Source organism: Echinococcus granulosus (genome assembly GCF_000524195.1).
Source record: "Echinococcus granulosus chromosome Unknown EG_S00001, whole genome shotgun sequence".
Lineage (NCBI taxonomy): Eukaryota > Metazoa > Platyhelminthes > Cestoda > Cyclophyllidea > Taeniidae > Echinococcus > Echinococcus granulosus.
The window spans coordinates 1,379,114-1,400,733 of NW_020170381.1; the positions used below are offsets into that span (position 1 = coordinate 1,379,114).

Below are 21,620 nucleotides of genomic sequence, written 5' to 3' on the forward strand. Positions count from 1 at the left end.
GGTGCGCCGAGGGGATTTTCCGAGGTCTTTTAAGGACTGCCTTAAGGGAAAAGAGGGCGATTTCAGTTATTTTAAGCACTGAAACAAGACAAAGACGTGCATATTTGAAGTAAACCGACGTCTCAATGTACGGCCATTATTTCGTTCATACTTAGATTCTACGAATGAAAGCACGTAACTTCCACTACTGCACTGAGTCACCTAAGTGCATCTGAGATGGTTAGACTAGTGCCAGTGGATTTTATCTACTAGAAAGGGGAGAGAACTTAGAAACTCAACCGTCCATACGAGAATTTCATCTTTCTGAAGTCCAGCAGTCAGGGTAGTTAGACTGCAGAGACCCTTAACCAAAGTTCCTCCAATACTCACTCCCTCTTAATTCCAGATCCGTTGTAACGATGGCTTAAAGTATGCATAGTATTAAGTCACCCGAAATTAGCTTATTAAAGATAAAACCATCGTTCAAGAGTATATTTAAACCTGAGTTTAGGGTTACACAAAAATAAGGTTGATGAAGTGAGCACCGTTGGAGTACGGAACTATTTATTCATAAGGCTGGTCGAAAAGTCAACCAATGGTGGAGAACCATGAATCAAAAGTCTCAATGCTTGAACCATGAAGGCTACGAGTCGTAGCAGTTTAAAAAGACACGATCTTAGTCCTAGTTGAAGTACATAAATTGGAGTTGGGCAAACCACGGCAGCCAATGATTTAGACAATAAAACGAACAAGCGTGGGCAGACAACTAACTTAGAAGACAGATTCCTTCGGCAATGTCACTAAAAAATACTGGAACTGGATAAAATTTAATTAGATACAAAGGTGAACAGGGACGCAACCAAAATATTGTCCCAAATATGGATACCATAACGCTTTTGTAAATCACATCAAAGTAAATCCGCATTAGCAATGACTGAATGAATTTCCAAATCTAGTGTAGTTAGTTCATGGATAGTAGAATATCTAGACGGATATTTTCATAATAAACGATTGTGCCAATAAAAGCGATTAAGATGGATGTTAATACGTACCTGTTCCACAAGAGGAATGCTCACATCCTCCACGATTGCTTTCTGATACGATTTTCTCGCACCTTGATGCCTAGGCGGTACCTTTTTTGAGTTGTTTCCCTTCTGATTTCTTATTCTGGTGGAAAATCGACGTGTCTCATTCTTCCGCTGTTTACTAAGAGAACTTTTTTTGGAAATATTTTGCGTTTTTTCGGAGTAATTGTACCCGTAACCTTCTATCCGCGTCTGAAGGGTCGACATAGCAACAACTATTCTACTTAAAAAAGAGAGTACCAAAATTTGAATGACTCACATGGATAGGTAATTTTAAAGCATCTTCGGCTGCTTCAATAGCTTTCTCGATTCGCGACCAATGCTTACTTTTCTATAAGGGCAATTTATACGCATTTTTAAGTTAATGAAACCATTTACAGTCTCGAAAGCTCATTTTGCATTGATAATACGGCAAACGGTAATGTACATAGACTAGCATTTCATGATACAAAGGTCAGTTTACATTGATAAAGATGAGGTGCTTTTGAAACTCAGTCGTAATTGAGTTGAGCATACTAACGGTGAAACAATCTGGGAATGCACGTCCACTGGCGAAAGTGACAAGTAAACGAATGATTCACTTGGGTATTTTGACTTTAAAATATGCCAACGTGGTGCGGATACAAATATGTAGCATAATCAATGGGGAAGACCACACAAGTTTTAGGGTTCAGCCGATCATCTACTTGGGGTATTTGATATACTTTATGCCTGGGGCTTCATTCATAACAGCGAATACATCTGACGTAGCGAATAAGTGACGAATATGTGAAACCTACAATAAATTAGAACCAATAGTCATGATGAAAACGGCCCACTGTCAAGTAAAGATGAGTAGAAATTCACCTGCAACCAAACGCCGAAGTGGCCATATATGCACCCCACTTTGCTTACGCCTCGAAGCCTAGAAAATGCCATTGGGTGCCTAACAGTGCTACAAGGATCTGGCTGACGTTTCATCTAGCCCATTGGAGGTGCTTGGAAGCAGCCAAATGCAAAGACCACCCGAGGGGCACTCATAAGTAGTCTTTGCGAATGATTAAGCCACGTTCGTGAAAAGAAAACCACATGTAAAGAGATCATCTTATCATCAACAAGAAGCAATTTAGCATTTGGCGCGTAAGAGATGACTGTGCTGTATCTGATGGAAATGGTAGGTGTCAACACACATCTTAGATAATGCATTTGTGATTCAAGCGCTTACTACTGCTATTATGAAAAAAATGAACTAGATTATAGGAGATGATTTCCTAGTTCCATGTAAAATGTGAAGCTAACATCAATGTATGGCTGTGTAGTAACTGCTCGGAGGGGCAGAATTGCTTTTAAGTTATTGTTAAGCCAAAATTCACTGGTAAGTGTTTCCCGGGGAAGTAGTAAAGGTTGTTCAATAAAGCTCTGTCACGCTTGATAGTATGTTATAAAACACATTTTTATAGGAATTTTTGCACAGTAATAATATTCCGCTTTTTCTCGTTTATAGTTACGCGGCATTGTAGTAGCCATTGTCAATCATTATTACCTTAAGTGTTTCATCGATGAGTGTTCCAGGTACATAGTCCCGCAAACAAAGAGCAGGAATGTGCTTGGCTGTCGTGACGTGAGGTTCGAGAGACACCACCCAATAGTGAGTCGCCTTGTGCGTCACTGGATCGTAGTCGGCATAGAGCCCCCTCTCGTCAAAATCTACCATTGCCGGCCACCAGATTAAACCTTTGGGGTTAGCGCAAAATATTTCGCAAGTGATCATTCCGAATGTCAACAAAAAATCACCGGTATCACAGAAGTCATCTGTTAGGTAGTGCATTAATGTTCATAAACAACTATACTTAGATGTACCGATGGCCTGCACGTTTACCCTATACGCGGTAAAATAGGATATTTTCTCGAGATTCTGGATGAGAAGTATTGTTAGGATCCAAAAAAACTGTTGAGAGTAAAATCTGCAGCTTGTATTTCAATTATATGTCCGATATCAATACGCTGATTTTTATTTAAAAAGTCTGACTGGACTAAAAGTCATGAAAGGGGAGTGACAATCGCGTAATGGACCACCGTGAAAAATGCATTACTTGCCAGCCCATTTTAAACCAGCCTTCGACATAAAACCAATATGGCAAATTAAAAATTTCGACGACTTCAAATCTTGTTGAAGCATCTTGAAAGAGAGTAAGTCGCATGAAAATTAATACTCATGCAATTCCAGCTACAATACGCAAACACTTATTTGATTATTAGCTGGAGTGATGCATCCTTAACCATAGAGATTCAGACGTATGTACGAAGCGCAAAAAACCAGTTAGAGGAAGGTACCACATCAAAACCTATTTCTTCGATTCGTTATGACAATTATCAGGAATATCTGTTATGAAGAGTATATCAGCCAATACAGTTAAGACTTGTAAGCAAATAAATTCAAGAAATCTGGAAAATTGCTGCACAGTTAAGTTATCAAAGTGAATATACTGATTTGGAGTCAGGCGAACTGAAAGCAAAACGCAAGTACCGTGTATTTAGTATGCTAAAATCCACTATAAAGTAAATAATTAGAGTAATAACGTATAGCAAAAGCATCGCAAAACGGTATTTATTACAGAGCAGTTCACTTAAATGAGGAAGTATACACAAAGGCGTTAATTCATTTCGAAGTCCATTCTGTTTTGGCTGGAAGATACACATACTCAATAGTCATGCCATCTTTTAGACCGAGATCAGACAACCGTGTCCCATAGTCTTGCATGTAATTCCCATCCACTGTGTTTTTCAACCAAAGGGGACCAGGATTCCCACTAATCTCCCTTCTCAATGAATCCATCGCATCCTGCACTGTGGCCTCATGGGACATCGGAATGGAAAAGGCATTTTGCCTGTCCCTGAAGTGCAGCACCATCGTAGTACTGCTGGGACTCTGTGGCGCGTTCCTTTTGACTTCATTGTTAGTAGAACGAGCGTCTGCCAGGTACACTGTGTCGCCATCGTTGAGGCCGAGTTCCTCCAGGCTCTTCGTCAGATCGGTCACGTGTGGAAGATCTTCTCGTAGAGTAAAGATTTGATGCGCCGCGGGAATGCCAGTTTTCCTCTCTATCTCTCCAACAACTTCACAGAGCGTGACCTTCTTCACGAAAGAGAAATCAAAGACCTCGCCATCACGAGTCATAATATTTAGCCTTATTTTAGGTACCACATCACTTTGCCTGGATAACTTTTTCGAGTGTTCCTCTGCATCATTAAGAGGACTACCAACAAAACGTCTAGCGACAACAATACATGAATTCTTTTTGATACCGTAATGCTCCAAAACTTCGCTATCTTCCAGAATCCAATGGTCAAAGATAAGGCGCATCTCAGAGGTCTCATTCGTAGAGATGTTCAGCTTCTCCTCAATAGCTGAACGCAATTCGCTTACTTTAGAATCTAGACAGATCGACAGGTAAACAGTTTTGTCGGCAGAAACAGAGACGCGAATAGATGTTGGCTTTCTATAACTTGCTCGTTGGTAAAGAACGATAGGAGCAACCATATCGGGCTTAGGAAGCCGATAGTCGCCAAGAGAATGCTCATCTTCGAGGAAAATTCCACGAACAGTGAGAACTTGATCCTCAGGTGGCAAGCCGATGTTTCGACTAATGGCCTGCTTCAGGTCTTTGATGGTCGTCTTCTCGGTGACATTAATGTTAAAGAGTTTCTGCGAGTTGTGAACAATCTTTACCTTCATGGCGTCACAATGATGAATAGAACCACAACTGTATGAAGCAACCCTAGGTGGAGTTCGCTGGCAGCTATCGAGGCTCAGCAACTGCGCGCACATTCATGCACACACATCCTCCTCAGAACTTCAGCCAATGGTATTTTAGGGGTGCTGGGTGCATGCTTATTCGCAGCACAACCAACTAATATAGCAGTAGAAGTAACACGTCAGTGACTAGTTGCACGTGAGTTCACCTCCATCTGTCTCGAATACTCGGCTTTTAGTCTCTGTTCTAAAGCACATGAATTTTAGCATATTTTTCCACCAAAGGTACTTTCATCTTATTATAGACATGGGTTCCACTAAAAACCACAGCGCCCTAAGTTATACAACGCTACGCCTTTGCTTTTAGCAATTCTGCATTCGCAGGAGAGCATTAAAATGAGTTCAAGTGACAAGGTGGGTCTAGTGGGATTCGCAGAACTTTTCAGCAACTTTCAGAAGTCACATATTAAGTGTGGATTTCGAACACTTCTAATTTACCTAGACAAGTCCCATCACGCAAGTCACATTTAGCCAACACTTTGTGCCCTATGGCAATATACTAAAACAACGGGTAATAGTAACAAAACGGTATTTGCTTTGTGCATTTAGCCTCGTGATTTTCACCAACCTTTCGGTGGCACAAGCTTCCGATCATACCCATAGCTTCTCAGTCCATCCATACTTTCATAGTAAATCTTCCTCCATATGGGTATGGCTCAGTATGATCTTAGGTAGGAAAGGAGGCGCTGCGTTATAGAGGTTTACTGAATATTCGGAACTGTTATAAATAATCCTTGAAGAAACAAATTAGATATAGCAACTCAGAAACCCCCGAAGCATTCAAAATGTATATTATTGGGTAACAGTGCAGTTCTTAGGGATACATCGATTCCAAAAAGCAAATTTTTAAGTGAATTGGACCAATTGTGAGTGAAATTCCCGAAAACCAAATACGCACACTTAATAATAATTTCAGCTTTCGTGACATGTTAATAATACTGCACTGCCGAACGCATTTGGCATTAATGAAGTTGAGCATTACTCTGTTCATTCACAAAAAACTGCGCATGTAGAAAAATCTGTCATGAACGATTATAATATACAGTACTTAAAAAGTGGTAAGCAATAGAAAAACGTTGTAATGTAAATGTAGGCACTCTTTCAGGGGGTTCTTGAATCTCAATCAGCCTGATTAATCAGGTTCAAATGTATCATTTTACGAGAACTATAATAATTGTTGGTCATCGATTAATCACAAACTTGATTTTCTTCCGCATATAAAATACGAATCACCATTGTTAATCAGAGCAGATACAGTTTAGGCCTTGTCTTTCACTAATTTGCAGGTATTTACTCTATCAGTTGCACATTTTGTGTTTTAGCTACGAAAAAGTGCTGATCTGCTTGAAGCGTAGAAACTTGCAGGAATGCGATCCTTTTCATACCTCATTAACATAGCTGGTGCATTTTCATTTTGTTGAAACACTGCGTCACTATTTCCCTCATAAGGTTCCAGTGGCATTCTGAAAATATCTTCACTAAGAGAAAAATCTCAATATCTTGAAAAATAGGAATGATAGTCGTACGCTCGGAATAGTGTACCCGTCAAATCTACCAGACCTTTGGAAGCATAACAAAGTTCCGTATTTCTGCTAAATTATTTGTCAAAACATTACTGGTATGTTCTTTAAGTAAGTATTATGGCTCATTAAGCAAGCGATCGATGACAATTCTTATTAACGGATTAACTAAAACGACATAATGTTATCCTCTGATTCAGTAAATCAGATGTCACTTCCACAATATAATGGGTGGAAGAAGTCGATTCTCATCTTACGGCCACTGATAGTCACTTGATGGCACAGCAAACGTGGTCAGACATGCAGGATTCTATACACTTAAAAAAGACACTCACTGAGTGCATCATTACGGAGAGTGATTTACACGCGTGCAATCATATGAGCCAATATACCTCACAACTGTTCGTTCCATTTCCAAGGCGGTGCAAACTCAAAACGTTGGCGTAAAGATCCTACCGAATGACATGCACGCATAACAATTTGGCGGGTAGTCGGATTCGGTGGCTATTGAAACAGTACGTTAACCACAATTTTTCATAAATTAATGATGTATACTTTTCAATTGCACCCAATCCAGGTATCTCTGTCCATCCTCACCGAGTCTACGTAAAAAGCTCAATCAAAAGGCTTACCAGTAGCAAAAAATTAATCGTAACTTTGAATGACCTTTTCATGAGTCATTTTACCGTGCGCTTCAGCCTCAAAGATGATGACGGCAACATCTGTGAGTAATGCTGCCAACGCATTTTAATTAGCTGCGTGGGTGTGACACAATATGCTAACAAAATAAAAAACGCAATGGGAGCTACGATTGAGCGAATACTAAAAGTGCAGTAACGCTTTACGACTGTGAATTAGACTGAAGAAAAACAGCAATAGTGACATTAGGAAAATAAATTCTTGGTTTGCTTTTGGAGACTTAGAATGAAACCATCTTAAATTATACCATTCATCCACCCTTTCTCTACTTCTACCGTCCATATAGTGCTGTTTAACTTGAAATAATGCTTGTTTCCAAAAATGCCATTAATAAAACTCAAAGGATAGCTCATAAAAGCTGGAACTAAATATGAACGGAGACGAACTCAGTGAATTTGGTAAGCCCCTCGGAGTAGTAGTGAACAAGCTAACCCTAATCTCACCGCAAGCTTTCAAGTAAGCGATTCTTCCTACAGTTTTGAAAAGCAGAGCATGCAGTGTTCAAAAAACTGCCTTAAGCGCATACGATTGTGAACACCTGAACTGAAACGTCACCGCCTACGTACTCACATTGAGTTTTCTCTCGATAATAGTATCACGAAGCCCGTAGTCTATTCACTTATCAACTTCTAGCATCATAGAATGCGATGATCATATCGTAATCAAAAAGTAACTGGGTTAATTCAATTCGGCAAACTAGATAAAGTTAACATTTACTGAAATTAAATAAGTAGAGTTAGATTATGCCACCAAAAAACAGATGACATTGAAACGAAAAGGGCATAAAATTCGATAAAAAATCGGAGTAATATCAAATACTGTTATGACGTGAGCATTTAAAAGGACCTGAATTATTCGTCTAGCTAATTGTTCAGGAATTGAAACGACGACATACCAGATAGTTTTGCCCAAACGACAGAACCAGCGGTGAACTCGCTGGATAGGTCGGGAATTGCATCCGTACTTCGTTTACCTGAATTTCCTTTTTCCGCGTGACGCAAATCGCCCCCAAACACAACTCTCTTCCACTTTTTCTGGAGATTACAATCCCAGACGTGAGATGCTTCAGGGAGATCATAAATTTGAGAAACAAATCTACATTTATTGCATCAGACACATTTATTCCACGTCTCTTAGTGGAAATTGGAAAATGTACATAGATTGAACCTATTTAAAATACTGAAAAGGATTTTCAGCAAGAGAGATTTAGTAGATTTTCCACATTATTAAAAACGTCAGTTTTAATCGAATAACACAGTACTAAGCATATGGTGCATGCACATTCAACAATCTTTTTCCTTCGTACGCAAAGAACGTTCAAGCTACTTGCCTGGAGGTTGGTAATAATCAAGGACATTCTCCGAAACAAAAGATTTTGCGGAGCCACTGGGCGCATTGCTGGTAGTTACTTGGGCTGGAAGTTCCAAAGGAGTCTTGACCACCTCGCACCTCTTCCTTAAGACTCTTAATTTCGTTGGCCGCAGCTGCCTATCATTGCTAGGAGCTGGACAGGCCGCAGAATTAAAAGCGGTAGGCACTCGGTTTCTTGCACGTGAACTCCGAGGTACCTCACGAGCGACCTGGTTCAAATCATGCGTAGCACCGTTTGAACCGGTTATCTTTGGAGACGTCCAATTCCTGTTCATCAGCAAGTGATTACGACGGCGTTTGTCTACGTAGCGATCGAAAATATTACATCCCAACCACGTGTAGCTAACGAAACGCCGCAATCGCTAGGATGATTCTGATTCACAAAAATGAACTTCTCACAACACATTGTGGTTGTTTCCCGGTTAAGTGACTTGTTCACGGTAATTAAACAAACTAGATGTCTTCACACTAAATCACACTCAATAAAGCCTATATGTGGGCTCCGTAGGAGCTTTAATATGGGGAAATGTCAATACAATAGCAGCATTGACAACTCAATCGCAAAACACCTAACTCAAAGTTGGACATTACCTACATCAATAAATTTATTTGAGTTTCAAAGAAAATAAAACTAAATCTCTGAAATAAACAAAAAGTTAGAGGATGTCACGAAAAAATTTATTTGCAAACTCCAGGAGCCCAAAAAGGCCAAAGTCCCAAAAAAGAAACTGCGTACGAGGTCGGACATCCGAGGTCTAAAACGGTAATTTCAAGTTGTAAAGAACGTAAATTATTAAAACCCCCTTAAGTAAGGTTTCACGTCCATTGAATTGATGTGACTATCTTAAATTCACTCAAAGTCGTTGCTCCGCGTGACATCATCGAACAACAAACCCCAGCAATGTTAATTTTCTAACGGTAGTAGGGAAGTAGCCTACGCAAACGCTCACACTTTCTAATCTAATGACTAATTTAAATAATTAAGCATTTTAATAGTACTCGCGGTTAGCCAGTTACGAGATATAGGTATCCCTAGGCTGCACACAAAATCAGTTGTTCTGAACAGACTACCCACACTGAGAGCTGTAAGGCCTTGTGAAATCAGCAGCTCGTTATTGTCACATCTTCAGTTTGACAAATTTGGAACATGAATCAATGCGAAGCACATACTTAGTGGATTGCGATGCCAAGGAACGGACAAAACATTAATCCTTTTTGAACGAAATCTATACCAAGGGAGGAAATAATTTATTAAAACATCCACTACGAAATTGTTGACATATCTCCGCGTATTTTTGGAACTGACTGTTAGGTTTAACACAAAGACAACACCAAGCCCTCCGCAAACTATCTAAAAGTTCGCCCAGAGTGAGACGACCGGTTTTACAGCCTGGTTTTCGAAATTTAGGTCTTGGGGCTAACATCATTTTTTTTATTAAATCCTTATGTTTGTGAAAATTCAACTAACACTCTGGTTTGGAACTAAAATGAAGAGGGAATATGTTCAAAGTACTTCCCAAACTTGCAAGCAAATTCGATTTACAGAGCATTAAAAGACCAAAGTGAAAGGCAACTTAACCGATCGGTGCAAATTTATGTTGACTATCTTCATGCACTTTTTAAAGAGTGGTCGAGGGCAGAGGGAAATGCAGGACAGAAATACTCAGCAATCCAATCTGGTTTCAACCACCCCATTATAAATCGGCGTGGTTGACAATTTAATCAAATTTTAAGAGTTCTTCTTCACTAAAACAGCTTTCTAAATTTTGCCACTAGACGGGGCAAGCCGATCAAATAGGACAGGTGCCACACCCTTGGTCTTCAAGACGATGTTTCCGCCACACCGGGGGCGTTCGTACGTTAAAACTAGAACAGCTGGGCCACATCGAGATCGGAATTCTCTATCTATTCATTCATAAGATCACAAATCTGTCCCCCACCGAGAGGTCGATAAATGGATATTGGCGCAGTGAAAACCGAAGTTCACATGCTATGCAATGTAATCACGAGTGACTTCGACAATCCCGATCCTTCCACACCTATGAAAGATCGATCGCTGATGCAGAGATGAAGATATGCTTTTGACAATCACTTGCAAAATCGAAAATCTTAAGGCGTAGTTCTTGCGATCCACCAAGTTTGAGAAACTGAGATTCTAGTATTCGAGGAAAAGGGCGGTTCAGACAATGCACCCGAAAGCAGTGTACTGGAATAAAACATCTGCAGGCGCAATTTCTGCCACAATACTCTTCACCAATTGATAATGACACACCAAATTCAAAGACAAGAGACTAGGAAGATGTGAAGTTTTTCATAAGTGTGAAGCATCTAACTAAGGCGTACTCAAAGCAATCTGCGAGGCCAGCCGTCCATCTTTAACAACCCAGAAATCCACTTCCATTATAATCAGATCTAGCATGTAAAGGCAAATGAAATCTAGTTCTAAACCAAGGGCACACGGCAACGATCAAAAGACAAGCAGTACCCTTGAGATAAAAACCTTATCAGTTCACCCTGACAAATTATTTCATTGTGTAAAAAAAGCTGAGCGTCCAAATAAACCGCTTCACCTCCGTCTAAGCTACACTGCAAGCAAGGACAACGCCAGCGAATGCAACAGAACGACAAGACTTACTTTCTCTGGAGAAACCCGCGGCTTGAGTAGTAGTGAAATACCAAAATTGGATCGGTATATATAATCCTATTGAACAACAGTTGAGATAGCATGCAAAAATTTATTATATACATTAGAAAATGACTCCAACAATCATGACTAATCTCCAGCATCTCCAACGGATTCCATTACAGCACCGCTGTAAGCCATGTCCCAGTAATGTTCCACATCGCGCTTTCGAAAAAGCTCCCGTGCAAAGAGTTCCGTGGGGCAGACCTTTACTTGCATATTATCAAAGGCGCGTTGTTTAACGGTGCCCTAAAACGGCCAAATTTAGAACTGATTTTTACTACCATTTTTGACCCAGATTCACCTGAAATCGAAATAGGCTTACCTCCCACACGAGTGTGCACGGAGTACAGGTAGAATTGGCGACTTCCGATTCGACAATACCGCGTTTATTTTCCAACCACTTTATCCGATGCAGCATGAGACGCTTGAATCGACGTTGCTGCTTAGGTCCACCCTCAACTATAATCACATTACAGTCGCTGTGCATCGCCACAAGACCAGTCATGAAAAGTTGGTTGGCATTTGTTTCCACCTTGAAGCGGTGGGCGGGATTTGTAAGGTCTCGAACTCTAAAAGATCGTTTTACTATTAGAAAATCAGATACGGGATTCGTCTAAAAACCCTTTATCGCCACCTAAAAACCGTAAGGCACAGCCATTCGAAAAGTGTAAATCTAGTCACAGAGTAAAAAAAAACTTCAAATTGTCCAACCAATATTTCCGAATTAGTCACCTGTATACAGCCACGTATGTTCGAACAGATGTATCTTCGCGAATCTTTCGAATGCGTTTGAACCTAGCCTGTTCTTTTGTCAGTTTACGGAAAGCATTCGCGGCTTCATGTGCCTTCTTCCGAGACTCCATTTGCTTACGAACATAGGCCTCAACTCTGCTAGGATCCTGTACAGCTTCTGAACCCAACACTCGCATTAAGTTGGCCAATTTAACCTACATAGAAAACAAGCACGTTAACATGCAAATCCATTATACATTCCTAGGGATGTCAATCAACTACACTGTTAAATTTCCATTCGATTAGTCGGTGCAACATTGCATTATTTTTGGCATTACAAAACTTTGCAAAGCGTATAGATGACGAATAAAACCGAACTGCCAAATCTGGCTCAGGAGAAACAAACTCATTAGAAAATTATGACAGAGGGGTAACTAGCCTTAGGCTCTGGCAGTTTTTCCAGACCGAGGCGGACGCGCTCCTGACGCTCCTTTTGTGCCTCTTGACGGTTCTGCCGGCGCAGCTTTTTTCGCTCTTTTTTGGTTAACAATAGAGGAATTTCAGGAGGCTTATTTAGATCCGTCGGAGCTCTCATTTTTATTGGATGCTCAATCAAGTCAGTAATCCACGACTCGTTTATGAGCTTCCCCACATCATCGTCATCCGATGCCCCATAGCTAAATAGGTATCAGCCCAAAAGCACACTTACTTTGTTACTCCATCTTTCATGATATATGCATCCCACCATTCCAAATTAGGTACAGAAGTTTCATCTACATGCCGCTTGGGCTGAATCGTAGCCAGCTTAGCAGCGCTAGCGATGCCAGTGCGTTTAGCCGCTTGGGCAACAGATTCTTGCAGCCTCTCCAACTGAGCCTTGGTTCGCAAGCGCTGACCAATTTTTATAAACTTCCCATGTTCATAGAATGATAGAGACCTCCTTGGTCTTGCAGTACCTTTCAAACTGAGTCGAGGATCGAAATAACGACTAGCAGCCAACGCTCTCGAAGAATCTTTGTTATTCGTTCCATCAGTAGTCCCTTTAACGGTTTGGGATTTTTGCGCCCTCACATTTGCCTAAAATAAGAACAGTAACAAATGTTCAAATTGCAACCTTAAGGGTGGGCGTCCGCTGAGGTATACGAATTTCTTCACCAGTTACAGCATCGATTGTTTTGCCATGTTCATCGAAAATAAGATTCCTAAATAGAATGCATCGAAGCCATAGCGACAAATACCAAACCTCATCTGTTCACGCTCTTTCCTATAAGAGTAACAAGTTAGAACAAAGTAGATCACACCTGACAGGATCTTCTTGCGGTAGTGGCGAAGCTTCTGTCCCATTAACGAGGGAATCAAACCTTGAAGCAATTCTGGCTTGAAGTTCAGCAGCTCTTCGGGCTCGCTCTGCAGTTTCCGGATCTGCAATGAGTCCCTGTGGTACAAGCTGAGGTTTGGCAGGAATTCCTTCCTAGTTAAATCTAGATAACTTAAAAACCACCTACCAAACCCAAAGATTGTTTCCTCTCCGCAATAGTGCGCTGGGCGTTTTCCATGAGCTCACGAATCTTCGCACTGCTAAGCTCACCGGGTCTGTAATATGCACCATAACTTGGGTTTGTGAACCTACAGCACAGAAGTACCTGCTGGCCCAGAATTAAAACCAGACATCATGAACAAAGTGGACGCTAAACCGCAACAACGGCCGAAATAATAGATGCCCTACAACGAAGGCATTGATTTAAACAAATCACAGTAACGGCGGAAAGTTGAGGACTGTAACACGAATTGTTCACTAAACAAAGAGTAATATTTGAGTGTCTAGTTAATAGCTACGTTTAGCAAATAAAAATTTTGCCAAAATTCTAAGCCACTGCATGTCCACAATTAAAGTAAAAAGTGGGGGTAAGTATGCAGAAGAGATTTTTTGGACTGTACACTACCCTGCCTGTATTTAGACGGTAAATCCGGGTTCCAAGCACGTTCTGCACAAAAAGAACTCAATTTACACAAGGCTGCTAGTCGTGGTCAAAATATCGTTCTGGCCATCGATTACTGACGTCGACACACCTAGTCATAGGTGTCATCACGTCTAGCCACTAATCATCAAAAACTATTTGCATGATCAGCAGTCAAATCCCACCCTGGACAGAAGATCGATTAAATTAAACCGTGAAATGAATCATTGAAATTTTGACCTCCCAACGAATTAAGACCAAGACACCGATTTCGCACAGTGAAAATAGTTTAATACGTACATGTGAGGAATTAAAGCACGAGAGTTTGCCTTCTAAGATGGGTACCATTTGGCTGACAATCTTGTTTGAAACCTTTCGCACTATTCTAGGCATGCTCTCGTGTACGCGGTTCATTTGGCCAGATTTAACTTCCTCGCTCGGAGGTGTACTTTTCACTTTGATTCTTGCCTTCGTATCCACTGAAAGCATTTCTCTATAGCGTACTTATGCCAAGAGAGCTTTGGTTGCCGTTGTTTTAATCTGCCTGCAGGACTGATGCCTTGTTCGTCGTGTTGACTCCCACGTTATTGCGGGCAAAATTAGCCCCACATTAATCCCTGAAATGAATCAGCTGCCTCCAAATAGGTTTTCCACAATCGTTTTTCTTGATACGGAGACCACTGGGCTGCCGGGTGAGGGGTTCCATCCGCGTATAACAGAGTTGGCCTTAGTGGCTGTGAATCGGTCCGAGATGATGGGCGACGGCTGTGCTTTACGGGCACAGAACAAGCTTGTTGTTTGTTTTAATCCAATGTCTAAGATATTGTCGGAGGCCTCTGTCATATCTGGTACGTCTTCTTCCCGCTTTATTTGTAACTAGGCCTAAACAGCAGAAACCTGTACAATCAAAAAGACTTTGACGATATGGCCGTGCAGCAAATACGACTATTTCTCCTCCGTCTTGAGCCGCCCTTGTGTGTGATCGCTCAAAATGGTTACCGTTTCGATTTTCCTCTTTTAAACGCGGAGATATTCCGTGTAATGATGCGGTCGTATGGATTCATTGATTGCAGGGGGAACCCCGTGTACTGCACCGACTCCTTGCAGTTATTCAGACATTTTTCTGATAAATTGGTCCCGGTCAGCAGTGATGTTTCTAATTTGGAGGAAGAAGTGATGACGACTGGTCCTCCTTTGAGTCAATCAACACCAAAGAAACTAAGGAGGCCATTTTCACTTGCCTGCGTCTACGAAAGTGTATTTGGTTCAGTTCATGATGGTGCTCATTCGGCCGAAGGTGACTGTATCGCTATAATGAAGCTCGTGCAATTTATTGGGGATCGCGCGCTCTCCTGGATTGACAATAACTACCGAATACTTTCAAACGTTGGGAAAATGTACATCTGTGATGAGGCGGATGGACTTCCTCTGCCGACTGGGCAGTTCCCCCACGAGGTTGGTCTTGCCTCATACGACTGCCCTAACTGATTTTACTTCATTTCATCCTCTTTTGTAATTTGTCTCACTTATGTGTCTTGCTATCTTGTCCTGGTGTTTCTATATCAATATTTCCATTTTCGAACCTAATGTAAAATATGCAGGATTCAGTAAATTTTTTAGACTGGAATCCGTGGCAGTTTTTTCGCTTCTTTGAATCAATTTTACGTTTGGGTAACAATTGGACGGAGAGTTGGTGAAGTAAAGTACAAGTAGCATTAAGAATTGGTCGGAGATAACGGCAAAAGCTACTGTACCCCTGACGGTTAAATGGTTGACGTTACTGAGCCACCTCAATGATGGGGGTTGTGGGTCTTGCTGAAGGCCTCTCCAGAGTCGTAAAGTAGGTCCTAGACTGAGAACGGTGTGCAATGCAGGGAGATGTGGAACAGCTACTGGAGTTATCTTGTAAACGAGGGGTCCTAAGTGCGAAAGGCGTCAGCGTGTTAGTGAAGGACATTGGTTGTGCTGTTTCGGCACGGTGTTACCCGTTCAGGAAGGACGTCAAACCGCATTGGTTGAGTTGCTTAAAGATTCAAAAGATTGATTTCCCATGTGTGGGTCTTATTGCCAGCTGTTTGGAATCGGGTATACGCTGGCGAACATGCCAAGATTTCTCGCACATGCCACAATAGTTGTGTTTTTTGTTGTATGTGTAAGTCATACCATTACAGGCGTGCTGTTGATTGCCACATTTCTGCACCTCCCACCTCCTGCTGAGGAACTGACGTTCATGGATAATCTTCTGCAAGGCGTGCAAATATGTACGGGAACAGCAGCACTACTTCAACTTCCTCTCTTCGTTAGTCAAAAATCAAGAATCATTGTGTTTTCGTGTATATTGGTTTCAATGCTGTTTCTTATCTTTGAAGCCTCAACACTCGCATACATGAACACGAGCCCCCAACTCCTCACTAAATTGTACCAAAATCGGCATAACAACCAGGTGCACGAGTCCACTGTTGAATACTCGGTCTCCACAACTGAACTAAAGTCTGCTTGTTGCACAGTCTGGAACACCATACAGCATTCTGCGGTAAAAAGAATGTTCCCTCGACAATGGATACCACTCAAATGCTGTAGTTTGCTCGAACACATCGGTAACATAGGAAGCTGTCCAGGCAGGACTGAAATTCGACTGGATTCGAAGAGTGTGTCCTGCCTCCAACATTGCAAAGGGAACTTTCAAAAGCCAACTAAGCTATTTCTCACATTGTTAGGGCTATTTTTCCCAAGCTTTATTTCGTTTGAATTGTTCTTATTTGGCATGCTTGCTCTGTATCGAAGATCGAAATGGAATTGACGAGGGGGCTGTAACAAATTTCAACGTTTAGGTCATTCGCAATTCACACAATGTAAAGTGCTTTAATGCTTCGAACTTTGATAAAAAGATGGAACCTGCCGTACCTTTCAGGCTTGGAAGTCTTCATGCAGTGGCAACGCTGAGCTCTGCAAAACGGAGTCCATGCATTGAAGGGTAGCAGAAACCATACAAAATCCCAAATAATATCTTAAAAGAGAAATGGGGAATGTGAATTCAAAGCGGCTGACAATTTTTAGAACCTATGGGCGCTGAAGAAGCTAGAAAGATGCCAGTAATCGATAATCCAATTTAACCAAATCCTGAGGCAGAAGATTATATCAAATTACTCAAAACTGTCTGATTTTACGAACCAGAGAATATTCGAAATACAGGTTTATTAAGTTGGCCTACTTCTAATCTAGGCAGGTAGATAGTCAATATGTTCCTTTTGTAAACTGCTCGGAAAACCAATGGCTCAAGGCTTGAGGTAAAATCACTAGGTGCAAATCATTAGGAGTTTGGGCAGCTAGCATCAGTTTAAACCTTGACTCTAAAAATTTTATCCTCGGTAACAACATTATAGGGGGTTTTTAAAACAATACAATTAAATAATTTACAAACGAGACATTTGGATAAGGCTTCTCAAGGATTAGAATCGGTAGAAAGATGACTACATGGTTCTTAGCATTTACAGCCAGCGACCAGCTGAAAGGCTTTTTGCGTTAAAGTTCGCAGCATTTTTACCAAAAGAGATTTAAAAATATTCAAAGATTTTGTTTGTCGCTACCCTTGCAAGGTCAGAAGGTTAACCGTGTGTTCTGGTCCGGGTGGGCGCTAGGTGTGTCCAGCTTGTCTGTCGTGTCCGGTCAACCTTGTTATATGTCTTCTTCATATTCAATCACATTCATTATAATTTGTCAAAGTTTTGTTGTCACAGATGTAACCACTATTCTATCATTCGTCTTCTGTGTGCAACCTACTCACTCACCTTTTTCTATCAGTGAAGCCATTTCTTATGCTGCTACTCATTTTACAAAATTGATATTATTTTTGCCCTCTTATGTATCCCTATTAGAGTCCACACATCCTTTGCTCTGTTTTGCTAATTGCCATTCAACCTCACGGCTTCGTTTTAAGCAAATAGTATGATACGTATCGCCACTGAATGTGCAACTTGTATGTAATGTATTAGAGCTGCTTGTATTCTTTATTACAGGGTAACGTCATGATATTATGACCTCACAAATCGCTAGGCCGACATATTCTCGTCTGGTAAGGTTCACTAATTACATATATTTACGATAGTTCGGACGTATCTTTTTGTTTAACTTAATTCTTGGCACAGGGGCACTTGCTCTCCCTAGAGCCTTTAAAGAGGCTGGCTGGCTGGTTACTGGCGTTCTTTTAGCGGTTATTGCCTTCATGAGGTTCCATTTGTCTTTTGATTAACTTTGCTTTAATACAGTTATGTTCCTGCCATATTCATAATTGAAACTATGGCCGTCTGCAACGCCATTAGACCGGGTCATGAACTGGTAATTGGCAACTACGCTATAGAGTTTTACCATAGGTATCTGGAGAAGGAAGGGAAGCAAGTGAAGATGAGGAGCTCTTGCCAAATTCGAGTATGATTAGAGCGGAAGACTTCGAGATCTCTACTAAATATGAGCTGGTAATATCTATTATTTCTCTTACTTAGTCCCCTGATCTAGGGCGAGCTATTTCGGAATTTGGTTGGTAGAGCCTGGACTTTGTTCTTTTACGTTACTATCTCCTTATACATATATGGCGATTTGAGCATATATGCTGTGGCTGTTTCCAAATCTCTTCGGGATGTGACTTGGTAAGCCACATAGTCAGCCTTTTCTGTTTGTGTACATGAAAAATGCTGATGTGAGCAGCATGACTTTGAAGAACATTCCCATTGGTCTTGTTTGCGCAATTTTAAGATCCAATTCTGTGCTAAATCGTAATCGTGCGTAGCTCTTCTATTCGACTGTAAACATGCCAGATCAGTTTTGACGAAACCTATGTGACGTTAAGTGCGCATATTGTATTAGAAATCGCTTACGTCTTCTTGGCGCCATGTTTGAAGTCTGCTAATTCCAGAACTCACTTGTTTTAACCTAGATGCCTATTGAGACAGCACCCTTGGTTTCGGAAATAGCATTTACTTAGTCTATTCATCCGGTTTCATTTTCAAACTCAGCATACGTATTACATCTAAATTTTGTTACACGCAATGTTTTTTACTATGAAATGACATTTTGCAGCTCACTGCATTCATAAACTGCCCCACTTTTCTTGTTCAATGGGTTCCGACTAAAAATTTTTTGACATATATGCTTGGTGAACCAAAGCAATCCGCATACAAACTGAGTGCTGTTCTGGTGCATCCATTTGAGAAAACAAGTTGAATAGATAAAAGTCTTCGTGCTCATTCAAGTAAATGCAAAGCGGATACTTTAATGTTGTGGCAGAACAGTTTATGCATTTGCTGTGCGATATTTGAACAACGTCCTCAGTTGCTTGCATAGCCTGGGTTTATTTAATAGATCGTCTTACTGTTTGCGAGTGAGTGTTTAAAAGAACTTATTCTTACACATGCTGCATCGATACCGAACTAGGAATGCATTGTATTAACCTCATCATAGAATAATCGTGTAGTGTTGGTTAAATGCAAGTCTTCAAGTGGTGTCCTGTCAATGAAGATATTGAAGTATTGATCACTTGGACACCCCCTATACAATAGCACTAGATCGAAGGCCCATACACTTGTTTAGCTAACAAGTAAACAAGTTGTTATTAGTTTCCTTAAGCTCAAACGTTTTCTATAATTTTCATTTGCAACATGCAGATATCGAGTGCATTCAAATTTCATCAGTGTTTCGCTTACAAACAGCAGTGTTAACAATTTCCTAATTCCATTAATTTATGTTTCTGTCAGTGCAGGGTGTTTAGTTTTGATAGGTCTTGCACGGAATGTTTGTTTTTATGCAAAGTGTGGCACAATAGGTAAGTTTTTGCTTAAGGGCTTATTTAAATTAGACTTTTTTGTTACTTTCTCTTTGTGGATCAGATTTTTTGGCTTTTTTATGTGGTGTTCATTTTAAGTGCTTTCACCTAGGGCTTTTTAAGTACTTCTGATCCCATATCGATCGATGTTTTAGTAATGTTTCAGCTGAGACTCTGAACGAGACAGATCCTTGTTGGTCACCCAGTGGCATTTCCAGAACGACAGTCTACAAGATCTGTCTCGTATGTCATATTTTCTGATAAAATTTGGCTCGCTTTGAAAGGATACTTGCTTCAATATTTTTAAGTCGGCGTTTTCTCGCTTTTAGACCATATTTGCATGCGTTTTGGGTCCGCCTTTCTTTTGCAATGTTACGAAGATACGTTGGCTTCAAGCAAGCACCATAATCGCTCGTTGGGTCGCAGTACTTCTAATGTCCTCAATAGCAATCGCTCGTATAATAGAATTCCCCGAAGTGCCTCGACTGAGGCGACATCAGATGCCCGCTTACATGAGCCTTCTCGGCTCTCCAGATCGACCCCATCCACCAATTGCTAATTTCTCCAACCTTCCCAAAGCCTTCGGTGTGTGCGTCTATGCTTTTATGTGCCACCACTCCCTGCCTGGTGTCATCACGCCCATTGACAAGAAGCAGCGCCTCTTCTCCTCTATAATGTTGCCTGTCTACCTCCTTATCTACTTCTGCTACCTTCTCCTTTCGGGCACTGGTATCACCGCCTTCGACTACATACACGACCTTTACACCCTCAATTTTGTGCCGTCAAATGATCCCACCCTTCGGCCTGGATGGCTCCTACTGCTGTTGGAGTACTTCCTCGCCCTTTACCCTGCCTTCGCTCTCTCATCCAATTTTCCGGTCTTGGGGACAACATTGTCAAATAACCTGATCGCAATTTTTCTTGCACTCCTGCCCCCTGGTCGAATGGTCAGCTTGGTCATCAGATGGTGTGTGCCGTTTTTGGCGTTAATTCCGCCAATTTTGATAGCTTTGGCAGTGAATGATGTGGGACAATTAGTGAGCGTAACCGGAGCCTTTGGCGGCATTTTTATAATGTACGTCTTTCCCGTGGTGCTGGTGTTTTATGCAAGAAGAGCTTTGCAGGCCAAATTCAAATCAGAGACCCCAAATGACGAGTCTGTGGTGGTCGACCAGAGGGGGCGTTGTACGGTCAATCGGTATCAATCACCTTTTTCGCATCCCATTTGGCCCGTTGTTGTAACTGTATGGGCTACTTCATGTCTGATTTTCTTAATTTTGAACAAATTGGGTGTATTTTAAATATTTTTATCTAAAACAATCATTTCTATCAATAGGTGGTCATCACCGATGGCCTCCACATTGACCATTATATATTTGTCTGAACTTTGTCCGTTGTGTAATCCTGACGAATTTCTGCACTTATATGTTGTCGTCTGGGATGGCTTCATTCAGTGTCATGGAGTCTTTTACGAACTCAAATGGGCATTTCAGGTTGTTGGAAATTGTATTATCTCAGGATTTCATGATAAGTGCGGGATCAGGCCGTGCGCGCGGCCATGTGCGTACAGAGGCAGATTGATGTGTTCAACAGAATTATTCTAGTGGGATGTGGAGTTATTCGTAAGGATGTGTCAAATTGATGGGTTTGGAGTGGTTTGAATGCAGCGCCATTTGTGTAGTTCACGGCGTGCTGACGGCCCACACGTAATCGAGCCTCAATAATCCGCATTCAGATTGGGTGGTCGCGATAGTGGGTTGGAAGGCATACAATGCGAGGTGGCGCGCCCGTCAATCATTCAACGGGACCAATCTGGAGGCGCGGGTTAATATTTGCGATAGTTAAATAAGGTAGAGTAGCGAAAAAAGCTCATTTGGAACCTAAGCATGTTGCAATAATGATTACCAATAATTTTAAGTGCAAGCATTTGATCATACTTGCCTGTTCATTCGGTTTGCACTATTGCCAACCCATACGGATAT

At 41.2% G+C, this 21,620-nt stretch overlaps 4 protein-coding genes across 4 annotated transcripts; 2 read left to right on the top strand and 2 right to left on the bottom strand. All coding sequences in view use genetic code 11, as the record gives it.

Annotated features, from left to right (window-relative positions):
• Positions 1–3,702: 3,702 nt before the first annotated feature.
• EGR_00160 (ubiquitin C) lies at positions 3,703–4,779 on the bottom strand (the record flags this gene model as incomplete). Its single annotated transcript, XM_024489409.1, has 1 exon — positions 3,703–4,779. One exon carries the CDS (start codon positions 4,777–4,779, stop codon positions 3,703–3,705), a length of 1,077 nt encoding a protein of 358 aa, XP_024356087.1.
• A 3,619-nt stretch (positions 4,780–8,398) lies between these two features.
• EGR_00161 (U4/U6 small nuclear ribonucleoprotein Prp3) lies at positions 8,399–13,536 on the bottom strand (the record flags this gene model as incomplete). The annotated part of the gene is made up of 10 exons (XM_024489410.1): positions 8,399–8,809; positions 11,254–11,379; positions 11,456–11,702; positions 11,866–12,080; positions 12,290–12,542; positions 12,575–12,942; positions 12,980–13,067; positions 13,167–13,300; positions 13,371–13,458; positions 13,496–13,536. The coding sequence occupies 10 exons, from the start codon at positions 13,534–13,536 to the stop codon at positions 8,399–8,401; spliced, it is 1,971 nt and encodes a 656-aa protein (XP_024356088.1).
• A 909-nt stretch (positions 13,537–14,445) lies between these two features.
• EGR_00162 (Three prime repair exonuclease) lies at positions 14,446–15,311 on the top strand (the record flags this gene model as incomplete). The annotated part of the gene is made up of 2 exons (XM_024489411.1): positions 14,446–14,671; positions 14,704–15,311. The coding sequence occupies 2 exons, from the start codon at positions 14,446–14,448 to the stop codon at positions 15,309–15,311; spliced, it is 834 nt and encodes a 277-aa protein (XP_024356089.1).
• A 4,761-nt stretch (positions 15,312–20,072) lies between these two features.
• EGR_00163 (Transmembrane protein) lies at positions 20,073–21,467 on the top strand (the record flags this gene model as incomplete). Its single annotated transcript, XM_024489412.1, has 2 exons — positions 20,073–20,836; positions 21,374–21,467. 2 exons carry the CDS (start codon positions 20,073–20,075, stop codon positions 21,465–21,467), a joined length of 858 nt encoding a protein of 285 aa, XP_024356090.1.
• Between the last annotated feature and the right edge of the window lie 153 nt (positions 21,468–21,620).